General features: G+C 63.1%; 1 protein-coding gene across 3 annotated transcripts in view; it reads right to left on the minus strand.

Annotated features, from left to right (window-relative positions):
• Window positions 1–12,016, minus strand: part of RBM19 (RNA binding motif protein 19) — a 151,793-nt gene that overhangs the window by 16,164 nt on the left and 123,613 nt on the right. For 2 of the 3 annotated variants that reach the window (XM_027044324.2, XM_027044325.2), the window contains one exon: window positions 9,270–9,382. In XM_027044324.2, coding sequence (XP_026900125.2) covers window positions 9,270–9,382 — 113 coding nt within the window. Of the gene's footprint in view, window positions 1–7,318; window positions 8,659–9,269; window positions 9,383–12,016 lie in introns of those variants that run through there. The other variant, XM_027044326.2, reaches the window with a different exon arrangement.

Consider the following 12,016-nt stretch of genomic DNA (forward strand, 5'->3'; position numbering starts at 1 on the left):
ACGACCGGGATTTCCCTGGTTTTGGCCACAAGACTCTGAACGGCCTGTTCAAGAGGCCAGACCAGGGCCGGCTTGGATCCCTGGGAATCCTCAGCAGGTGCCTCTCCTGCTGGCCACTACTGGGTACAAGGCCAGGTCCCTGACCTGAAAGGGCATCTGGGTGGTGACTAGGCAGTGAGGGAAGTGTGGAGCAGTGACAAACCCACGGAGGCCCCCCGGGAGAGCCCCGGAGCCGGGATGGGGGTGAAAAGGAGGGAGGCCGCCCCACTCATCTAGGTGGTAGACGGTGCCCAAGGAAGGGTGTGGGGGGGAGGGACTGCATCCAAGCCCCGACTTTCCACCGCCTGCCGCCCTACCCCACGTCCATGCCTCTTGGGAGTCCCCTCCCTTGAGGGCTCTGTCACGTGACTTGCTGTGGCCAGTGGGGCAGCTGCAAACACGTCTTCACGTGGAAGCGACACCCATGGGTCTCTCTGGGGATCTGCGCTGACAACTGGTGCTTGGGTCTGAGATCGCAGGGGCTTCCCGCACTCGCTCCCCTGCTCCTGGAGCACGAGGACCCCGCGCCTTCGTGGGGCATCCGGCTCCCACGTGGCCCTGCTCCGGCCAGAAGCGCCGCGAGACCGCCCGGGCTGTGGACGCTGTCTGGGCTGGCCTCTCCCTGGCTCTCGGTCCTGCAGCCTGGTCCTGCCATAGTGGGAAGTGACACGCCGGAAGCCGGAGGGGGTTAAGGGCTCTGGCCCCAACCCGTTCAGCGCCACGTCCCAGCCCTGAGAACCGCGAACGGAAGCAGTGATGTCGGCTACCGAGCACGTGGCTCCCGGCGTATCCAGCTTCCGCCCTTCTTCCGCAAAGCCAAGGGGACGACGAGACGACGGCCCAGACGGTGCCACGGCCGCCACGGCACGCGCCTGGCAAGCGGCCTGCCTCCATCTGGCACCTTCCCGGAATACTCGCCACTTCGCTTCCCCAAGCCTCAGTTTCCCCACTGGTGCAACGAAGGCGACAAGTCTCCGCCTTGTGACTCGGCCGAGCTGGTGGCTGCGAGGGCTTTGCCCACTGCAGGGTGGCACGCGGGCATCAGAGGAGGCAGCGGTATCATCGCCTGGAATCTTCTCGGGGACCGGGAGACGGGAGGGCTCCTGACAGCTCCTGGGGAAGGCAGAAGCAGCTGCCGCCCGGAAATCTGCAGAAAAATGCCTGCTGTTGGCCTGAGCCCAAGGACGGGGCGCTGAGGCCCCAGCGGATCGTTTTCATGAAAGCTGCAATTAAGGGGAAGTGGGGTTTATTAAGGAAGCTGGAGGGGACGGAGCCCTGGCTTCTGGCGAGGCTCTAATTAGATCGCAGAGCCCCTCTTGTTTCGCCGCTGAGCCGGAGCGCTCGGCTTCCTGGGTGGTGGGTGGTGGGGTGACACAGGGGACTCTCCTTGACGCTGGGGGGGATGGGTGACGGCAGTGATTTCTTCTGCAGCGCTCAGCGCGTGGGGGGCGCCGGTCTCAGCCCTCGGCGCGTCTGTGCTCGTGAAACCGTCACGGCCCCAGTGAGTCGGTTCCGCCGTTGCTCTCGGGTCACAGGTGAGGACACTGAGGCGGAGAGAGGCCAAGGAGCCGGCCCAAGGTCATGCTGCGGGTGAGGGGCAGAACCGGGATCTGGGCCCAGACGGCCCGGCTCTGGTCTGTGCCCGGGCCGCGTGGTGCAGCGGGCAGCGCACGGGATGGGGAGTCCCTCAGGTGTGGCCTTGTAGCAGCCACTGGCCCTCTCTGGGCTGCAAAATGACAGGGGCTGGCTTTCGATCGGGACTCGGCAACCTTGATGCGAAGGCTCAGACGGGGAATATTTTCGGCTTGGCAGGCGACACTGCCTCTGTTGCAATTATTCAACGACAGTATGTAAACCCACGGGCGTGGCTGTGTGCCAATAAAACTTTATGCAAACAGGCAGGGGCGGGATCTGGCCCCCGGGCAGCAGTTTGCTAACCCCTGCTTCCCACCATTCACGGCTCTTCGTTACCACTTCCGTCTTACTGTCTTCACAGCCTTAATAATTCTCTTTAGACGGAGAGTTTTGTTTTGTTTTGTTTTGTTTTAACCTCCTCCTGGAGCTCGGTGAAATCACAGGCTCGACGAGCTGTCTGTGCATTTGTATTTGCAACATACATGTGAAAATAAACACACACGTTAAGAGTCTGCCCCGAAGCTGCAGGCTGCACGCGATGCTCTGTTGAGTCCTGTTTTCACGTCACCTCGGTTCTTTGCACCGCTGGGGTGTCGAGGCAAAGGACGACTATGTGGGGGGGGGGGGCCCGGCCTCACACCCCGACTTTGAACAGAGTGGTTCTGCTCTGTTTTGTACACCGGGGTTCCGCAGGACACTTTTGTTTGGGAAAGAGGGTCCTGTGGCCAAGAGAGTTTGGAGCTGTCTAGGGCTGGCTTAAAAATGAACTCGGAAGTTCTGAGCTTCAAGCGAGGATTTACTGGCTCTCCCTTCCGGGGCCCATGAGTCCCCCACACTGCTTCTTAGATTTCTTCAAGAAACGCAGATGGTTTCCCATTATGCCTTTGGTCCGGCCCTCTCCTGTGAACTTGAGACATGTCTGCCAAGAAGCTCTTTGTCTCCACCTGACGGCTAATGGTCATCTCCAGTGTGATGTGCATTTAAACCCCCAACTCCTGGTGTCCCCCAGGCCAGCTCCGGCAGCAACCGGCCTCAGCACATGCTCGCTTCTTTCTTCCCACCGTGCAGGCCCGAACCTTGGCCTCGCACACCTCAGAGTGTGTCCCATGGGCTGCACCTTCAGCACATCTAGGACCTGGCTGCCTGTCACCTCCTCTGAGGGTCTCAGTCATCCCCCCTGCCCCTAGATAACGCATGTCACGCCCTCCCCCCTCCCCGGGCTCCGTCCACATGCCTCGCCCTCAGGGAGCTCCCCCGTCGGCCCTTCCGGACCCCCTGTACAGACGGCGGCCCCAGTGGCCCTACAAGGAGCCGACTGCTGGCTGGCTGGCTCCCCACCTCCTGCCGTCAGCTCCCCGGGACCGGGAGCGTCATCTGCCGAGCTCACTCCTGGTCCCCAGTGCCCACGGCCCGGCCTTGTGCACAGGAGGCTCCACAAACATGTTGGACACACACAGCAAGGTGTTTTGCTTTCAAACCTCAGCTTTGGCTCCGCAGCTCTTTTAGCTCCGGGGGATGAGGACAAGGGCTCAGACCACCCTCCAGGGAGCCTCGGGGCTGCTTCTGTCACCCCCACTCTCTGCCCGGGGGGCCCTAGGATGGCGCCTGGCACTGGCCACAGCCCTTCTGAGCCACATGTGCCCGGGACTGATGGCATCTGAGGATACTGCAAACACGCGCACGACGAAAAGCACACTAGGGATTCGTGGCAAGTAGGTGCTGGACGGGAAAAGCCTGATCGGGGGGGGAAAAGACAGGATGCCTTTTGTTGCAGCTGCCCTGAGTTAGAGATCCAGACCCAGCACACGGGGCCTTCCCTCCGGAGCCCCAGACTCGCCTGTAAACTGGGGACACTGTGGCCAACCGCCCTACGGCTGAGAGAGGGAGAGAGGCTCTCTCTCACGCTTCCTGTGCGGCATGGCGCTGGGCATGAGCCCTCCGCATGGCGTCACCTGGGGAAAGTGAGCCCACCTCCCACAGCCGCCGGGAGGTTCAAGCGGGGAGCATGTGGTCCGTCAACTGTCGCCACCCCCCACCCCTGCCCGCACCAGGCAGGGGAAGCAGGGTGCAAAAACATGGCTCCTACCCTCCAGGGGGGGTGGTGGGGGGGCACACACAGGAAACCACAACACAGACGACCTGTGACATTTGGGTGTGGCTGGACCTTCGGAGTCGGGGGGGGGGGGGCGGGGCTGGGCTTGCACAAGTCACTGCTGGAAAGATGCCCGTTTCAATGGCTGGGGCAATATGGGAGAATGTTATGAAGCAAGTATTCCGCTAATCTTTTATTAGTAGTATTTCTGGAAAGAAAAAAAAAAAAGCGTGCTACCTAGTCTTAGTGAGGCTCCGGGGAAACAGAAGTGGGGCGGGGGCGGCGGGGGGGAGGGACCCAGGAGCGGCTGTCGCGCAGGAGGGGGAGAACGTGTTCCATTTCTGCAAGGTGCACCAAAGGGTTAAAGTCATTTTCATTAAAATTTAAATTTCAGCAGGCGTTCACTCTCCCTTCCCCATCCTTTGAACGTTTGACTGGCAACCATTTCATATTTCAATCTCGGCAGAACAAATTGAATTAGATGTTGAAGCCGAGCTCGGTGCTGTTCACCAAAGCCTGCATGCTCGGCTTGCGCTAATCCTTCCTAGACGCCGCGGAGCACAGGCACACCGGCCCGGCCACAAAAGACAAGCCGAGGAGGCAGCAAAGGAGGAGGAGGAAACACGGGTGGGCGAGGGCCGCTGGAACCTGTCCTTGGCCTGACACGCGGGTCTTCAAGCCCAGGAGACAGAAGCTCATGTGGCCGTTCTGGCCTTGAATCCCGGGTGCCCAGCACACGGGGCCCCTGCTAAGTGATGAATGAATGAATGAATGAATGAACGAATGGACGAACAGGTGAGGCGTACTGGCTCACTCCGTGGCAGCCTCTGCCTCTGGCTGGTGCCCCTTCCCGCCCCATGTGGAGTGATGGTGGCTGCCTAGCCCCCTCCCAGAGTCCAGATGCTTCCGTGGGAATCCGGGTTCACTCGGGTCCTGTGACCCTCTACGCCAGCCCCTGACCGGCATGCAAACTGGCCAGAAGACGCCGGCTCGAGTTTCCCGGGAGGGAGGCAGACCTGAGGGCTTGCCCAGCGACCTTTGCCGGGTGGGCACCGACAGGAACCTTTCCTTACGCAACCAAGTGGGTGGACGGGTCTAGGAGTGCTGGCCCAGGGGCCCGAATCCGGCTCTCAGAACGGATGGTTCTACTGTGACAGTGGCATCCCTGCCCGCGGGTGGGCCCGGGATCACAAGCGTTAGGAGCAAACCCAGCCATACCACGGCCTGGGGAGGGGTCCACCTGTTTTCCAACCACACACCCAGGCAACCACTGGCTCATCTGGGGTCTGGCTGTGTGCCAGCAGCTGAACCATGTGCTTGCTCGGCCCGCTTTGGGGCCTGTGGGCAGAGGGCACCCTCTCCGGGCCACCTTCCCGCGCGTATGGACTCCCCATCCTGCCCCATGCCTCCAATGTGGGCCCAGCAGGCCTGCCAGGCACGTGCTGGGGCCTGGCATCCTTGGGCATTTGTGGGCAGGGCGCCCCAAGCTTCCCTCGTTGTAAAATTTGGACAGCAATCATGAGAACTACCCCTTATCTAGCACCCCTGCGGCATGCAACAGTCTAAGTGCTCCCCACCCGGGGTCTTTCAATGTTCAAAATGCTTCTACGAGGCAAGAAGTCTTCTCCTACCCGTTTTAAAGGCACGGACGTGGAAGGAGGAGATGGCTGCACGGCGGCAGGGGTGCAGCGGGGGTCCCGGCCAGGCCTTCCTGGGACCAGGGCCTGTGGGTCCTGCTCTCACTCCCCTCTGGGAGACCCCCGTCTAACTCCCCCCCTCCCCCCCCCCAGGAGGGAGCCGGGCCCCTCCTCACCCCTCCAGAGCTGTCTTTACGGCCCCTCCCCACACCCCTGCCCCCCACTCCGAGCCAGGCCCCACATTCCAACACTCGGTCCTACCCTCCAGGGTTCCCCGGGGCCTCATGCCCTTGCTGACCCCCCACAGCTCCTGCACAACTCCTGCCCTCCCACCCCGGCTTCCCTCTGGGCCCCCTCCCTGCCTCGGGCAGCTCCCTGTCTCCTTGCCGTGCCTGTAGGGCGGGTCCACCGAGGGGGACTTCAGGCAGAGCCAGAGGCCAACGGGTGACAATGCCTCCACGTGGAGGGCCCCAGGGACTGGGAGGAATACCCTGGCTTCTCTCTCCTATGAGCCTCCAGAGCCTGAAGGCGCCCACCCCCGACCAAACCCTGCTGCCAGGCTGTTGCCAGGGGAGCCTGGGAAACACGACCTCCCGAGAGTCCCAGCAGGCGTGCGGTGGGTGTGTCGTGTGTAGACGCGGGGCACACAGGCAGGGCTCTAGCTCCTGACTCTGCAAACGGCCGTCTGCACAGGCCTTGAGGTCAGGACCCCCCTCTGACCCTGCGGCCCCCAGCCCCACATCACCTCCCCTCCCCGGGTGCCTGCTCTGGTCCAGCCTCCAGCACGGCCCTCTTCCTGGCTCCCCCTGACCATCCGGGGGTCAAAGACCCCCCTTGAGAAATGGGTGAGTCTGCACATACATCGGGAGGCTCACCGGGGCCGCACCCCTTCCTCAGCGGCCACCTCCGTGGTTTATTCCTGGCATTTCTTCTCTGGACCGAATGATGGCCCACTGTCACTTCTAAATCCTCCTCATAAGCTCCCCTGTGCCCCATATTCCTGGTGACAACAGTGCCCGTCCGCCGGATGTCTGGGCCCCACAGTCAGGAGTCCCCGTAGTTCACCCGGCACACTCTGGATGGATGCGTTTCTCCCAGGTGCTCCCGGCGGCCCCGCCCCCGTGCCGGGCGAACTTGACCCAGCTTTGCTGGACGGTCACCTGGCCATGCTCCGCCTCCTTCCAGAATCGTAATAGACACGGCAGTTCCGATATAAGTTACACAGCGTTAGTAGCTCCTGACTGCTCAGGGCTGCAGTCATTTTCAATGGGGAAGGGACAGGGCTCAGGCCGTTCCCTGCACTAAACTGCTGCCACTGAAAGGGACAGGGACGTCCGAGACAGGGACGTCCGCACGTGGGAGGGGTGGAGTGTGGCCACTTTGGATAAAGCGGTCAGGACCAATCTCTGAGTGAGGAAGGAGAATTTAAACTAAGATCTCAAAGGGAAATAAAGAGAGACAGGAAAGATGCGGGGGAAGGGTGTCTGGGCAGGGGGAAGAGCAAGTGCAAAGGCCCTGGGGTGGGAGCATGCTGGAAAGGCCAGCACGCAGGAAGTGAGGGACAAGAGGCAGGGCCTTCTCGCCGGGCGAGGAACGTGACTTCGTTCCAAGTGTGCGGCGGGCCCTGACGGGTTTTAAGCTATGACTTGCACGATCCGGTTCACGGATCCAGCTGGACCCCTCTGGCTGCCTGTGGGGAATGCAGTGCCCCTGGGGAAGGGGAAGGGGAAGGGGGGAGATGAGGGTGACATCCGCCATAGATGTCCTGGAGAGCCAGGTGTGGCATGAAGGAGGGGTGATGGGGCCCCCCCGCGATCTCCAGGGGAGCCGAATCGACTGCTCTCATTTGCTTATGTGGCGGCTCCCTGTCTAGACAGTGAGCCCCTGTGGGGGGGGTGGGGGTGGGGGTGGGGGCAGAGAGGCCAGGCAGGGCAGCGAGAGGGAAGGGGACCCAGCGTACCCCAGGCTGGTGTGAATGCATCCAGGCTGCAGGACTTGGCCGGTCCTGCCCTGGGGATGTTCTGGTACCTTCATCCGAGTCACTTAAGTCTGTGCCAGCGACGCCTCCCGTGTGCCAGGCCCAGGGGGTCCGGTGGCCTATTTGGTGACACGGACTACCCCCCACCATCGGCCTGGCTCTGGCAGTGGGAGCACAAATCGTGTGTTCCGCCAGGGGGACCCACGTGCCGCTCAACGGGACAGGCAGTGGCGGGCGAATGGGGCAGGCCCGTCACACCCAAGACCCACGGCACCCGGGGGGACTGGCCACCCGAGGGCCTGGCCGGGGTGAGGCTTAACACTGATCCTGCCGTACAGCCCGACCTGCACACTGGCCGCACCTGCTCTCTGCGGGACACTCCGGCATAAAGGCTGGCGACCAAGCCACTCGGGGTTTGTGCCTTTTGCCTCCGTTGTCTCCCAGGGCCGGGCCCCTGCCCCACGGGCTGAGCCTCACAGAGCGACCAGCGCCGTGGAGCTTCGCTGGGGTTCCAGACGGCTCAGGCAACCGGATGGAGACGGGAACCTCCCACCTCTGGAAACGCACAGACCCGGTTTTCTGCAAAGTCGGAAGGTTCCTGGACGCGCACCTGGAGCCCTGGCCAGAGGTCCCAAATTAAGAACAGAAGTGCTGATGGGCATTTTCTCTGGGCTTTACTTGGGTTGATGGGGGCAGTCAAACACCAGGCTGGCACAATGTCACCTCCATCGTACAGAAAGGGAAGCCGGGGGTCAGAAGGGACCTCCCTGGTCTGCGGCCGGGGCTGAGGAGGGCGAGGCTGGGATTCAGACCCAGAGCAGACCAGCTGTGGCTCTTTCCTCCCCACGGGGGAGGCCGTATTTCCAGGCTGGAGCAGGTGTGTGTGCACGGGCGCCCCAAGCCCGGGATAAGCCTTTCGACACCGCCTGCCGGGGCCGGGGCGCGTCTCACGGGGTCCCCTGCCTGTGCGCGGAGGGCGTCCGCCATCAGAGACACGGCTTAGGCGCAACTGGTGAGGCTGGTGGCTGGGCTTCGTGAGCAGCTCAGAGGCTCCCCAGCCCCGTGCTCGGTCGCTGGCGGTCCCACGTGACCTTGGAGCAGGACGGAGGCCAAGTCCCCAGCCGGGAGCACTCCCGTGGAGGGCCGTGGGTGGGAACCCCCCGCTAACAGCCCCACAGGGGAAGGCGAGAACAGGAGTTTCTGGGCTGGTCTCACGTGCTCGGCCCCACGCCCGGGGGTTCTTCGTGGATTAAGGCGGCATTTTTTTCTCACTAAACCTGTACGAGGTGGGAACCCGTTTTCAAGGCAGAGGTTGGGACCAGGGAGGTTAGGTAACTGGGCCGGGGTCCCCAGCCTCTGCAGCGTGGAGCGGGGGCCTCGTGCCCAGACGGCCCGGCTGCAGGGAGCTGCCCTCACCCCCGGTGCCACACTCGTTCCCCTGCAGCCGTGTGCCCCGGAGCGACCCCCTGAGTCCCTCTGTGCCCCGACCCTCCAACCAGCAAGGGGGGGCCCTGTCTCCCCGTCTGGGAGCAGCGGACTGCCAGGCTTGGTGGGGGGCGGTTCGTTTTTGCTGCTCCCGGGTCCTGTGCTGGCACAAGAGGCTCCCTAACGCGGCCGCGCCTCGCCTGCCCGCGGCCCTTGGGTGCCGGGCATAGAGTGGGCACACAGTGGCCGCTGGAACCTGTCACCCTGGAGGCCGACTGGGGCCCAGGCTGCCCTGGCAGCGGCCTGAGGCCACTGTCCCCTCTGACCTTGGGCCGGGGCAGGGTGGGGGCTCTCTTTCCCCGCCCACCCGCGCAGTGCTGCCCGCCCCCTCCCCAGCCCATGTGGCAGGAGCACAGAAGCCGGAGCGGCTGTCCCCAGTCCCCAGGGCCCTGGAGCCACGTACCCTCTCGGTGCCAGCTCGCAGCTGAAGGGTTTGCTCCTCACTGTCATTTTCACTGTCTTCCAGCTGCTCCAGGATCTCGTCCAACATCACAGACCGCTTTTTCTTCGGGGGCTCTGTGGGAGCCCAGATGGCAAGAGAGGAGGAAAGAACAACCGAGAGGGTTGGGAGGTGGGAAGAGAGAGCCGGCAGGAAGGGAGAGGGAAAGGGGTGAGCAAAATGGAGGGCGGGGAGGCGAGAGGGGAGAGAAGGCACGGAGAGGGAGGGGGCACAAGGGACGGGAAGCCAACAGGGAACAGAAAACACGGGAGAGAGAAACAGTGAGGGTTAGTCTCCCGCTTCGCCACGGGGCTGCCTTCCCCCCAACCCCAGCCACTCCCCTGTTCTGCCCGCCACCCCCCTCCCTGTCTCCCACCCGCAGAGGAGAAGGGAGGGGAAGAGAAGGCCCCCTCCCAGCAGCTCCGAGGTTAGCGGATCTCTGTCCGGCTTGCAGGGAGCAGGAAACCTTCGGAGAGGATGGGTCAAGTGAGGGCAATCGCTGGGGAAACAAACAGAAGCCGCGCAGGCTTTCTTGGAGACTGCAGGCTCTTAATGGCATGGGAGGCGGCTGGCATCCAGCAGGCGCTCAATTAATGTCGGGTGAAATCACGCTCAAAGACGGCAGAGGAGGCGTGGAGGGAAGAACAGCGAGAGGCAGCTTTAGAGAGGAGGGGCGTTCTGACTTGGGCTTTGAAGGACACAGAGGAGGTTTCTGTGACGACAGGGGAAGGGGGTGCAGGTGCACAGCATGAACAACGGGACGGCGGGCTCAGCAATACCTATTCCCCCTGGGCCTCAGACGCTACTGAGCGCCCACTGGGTGCCTCAGCTCCACTCCTCTTAACAAGCCCACAGGCAGGTGTTATTATTGCCTCTTGCAGGTGAGGGGACAGAACCACAGGCAGGTAAGTCTCAGGTCCCTCAGACAAGGGGTGGAGGCAGGACTCGAACCCAAGCAACACCACAGCCACAGCCTTCCCACTTTTCACGGGAGTCTCCGGTGCTGGCCAGAGAATGCCAGGGAGACTGAGGGCGGCTTGGGGAAGATGAGCTGGTCCCCTTGGCCCTCCTGGGAGGGACGGGGTGGTGGGGAGGGGGAAGACTGGGCTCAGGCCAGGCCTGCTGGCAGTCCCTCTTCTGGTCTAACCACTCGCTAACGGTCAGCCTCAGTCAGGGAAGAAGAATGTGGGCTCCTTCAGAGGCGGCTGCGGACGAGCCGTCCCGATCCCCCAGCCCTCAAACACCTCCTCCGCAAAGTCTTCTGTGGGGACAAACCCTTCGCCTCCGGGTCTGCAGAGCCCGGTCTGGCCCTTGGCCCAGACGTGAAGAGTCCTGGGCCTCTTGTAGAATGTTCTGGGTCAGTGACTTGGCGTCCCTGAGCCTATTTCTTCACCGTGTTCCTCCCCGGGTGACCGGGGGCACCGACCCCTTCTGATCCTCTCCACGGCTACCTGCCTGATCCAAGCACTTTCACCTGAATCCCTGTTCCCGCCGCCCCACACCGCGGGGTCTGCCCTGCCCACAGCAGCCCGAGGGATCCTTCTAGAACAGGTGCTACCCCCGGGGGTCTCAGAGCTCCCACGGCTTTGCCCAGCAGGGAGCGGGAACCCTTGCGTCCCCTGGGTGGCGTTACTCGAGCTGGGCCCTCCGGGAGACCCCTGCCCCCGCACGACCCAGGTCGCCTGTGTTCAAGCCCCAGCTCCCATGCCCCCTTCTCAGAGGACCCCCAGCCCTGCCGCGTGACCCTTCTCACCACCGACACCACGGTGCACATTTCTTTGTCTGGGAACAGAGCTGTCCTGTGGGTTGCTATGTCCCCTGGCTCAGCACACAGCCTGGAACCCAGTGTGTGCTCATTGATGTTTGCCCAGTGAGGGGATGAGCACGTTGAGTGGGAAGGGGGGACCGAGCGAGGCTTGAGGAAGTGGTGGGAGGCTGCCTGCCCCCCACTGCCCCCGCCGCAGGAGCCCCCAGGCCTGGCAGCTGTATCCGTCATTGTTAGTCATGGAAAGGGAGAGGGGGCAGGATGGGCTGGGGGTAGGGGCGGCAGCCCCCGGGCTCAGACACACGCTTCTCCCGGCTGCCTCCTTGATGCTCTCGGTTTCCTTATAATCGCCAGGCTCCGGAGGTGCACAATGGCCTCTGGAAATTGAATTTGTGGGCAGGTAATGGGAGCCGGAAAATAGAAGGGCAGGAAAATAGGGCCTGTGGGCCTGTTACTGACGCCCCCTGCTCGCTACTAACAGCGGGGGGTGTGAGCTCCCGGGATGGCGGTCCCTGCTCTCCCGGTCTCCCGAGGGGCGGCCGTGGCGGTGAAGCCACGGTCCTCCCCTTCAGGGATCGTTCTGGCCTTCGCCGCAGCCCGACACAGGCCAAGGGAGCAGGCTTCTGCCTACGCGTCCTATGGCTCAAGCTCTCAACCAGTTCTGTGCCCCCCGCGCGCCCCCCCCCCCCCCGCCGCGTCGCCGCGTCTCTGGTCCGCAGGACGGCGGGAGCTTCCTCCGCCCTCCCTCCCCAGCCCAGGCTCCCAGGGGAGTCAGAACATGTCGCTCCTTTGTCTAACCCTCCGTGGTGCCACCCCGCCTGGGGCAAAGCTGTCCGGACAGCCTCTAAGCCACCCGAGTGGTCCCTGTCGCCTCTGTGAACTTCCAGTCACACTCTCCCCCTCACTCGCACAGAGACAGCCACCGGGGGACCCCTTCCCGGTTCCT

Source organism: Acinonyx jubatus, chromosome D3 (genome assembly GCF_027475565.1).
Source record: "Acinonyx jubatus isolate Ajub_Pintada_27869175 chromosome D3, VMU_Ajub_asm_v1.0, whole genome shotgun sequence".
NCBI lineage: Eukaryota > Metazoa > Chordata > Mammalia > Carnivora > Felidae > Acinonyx > Acinonyx jubatus.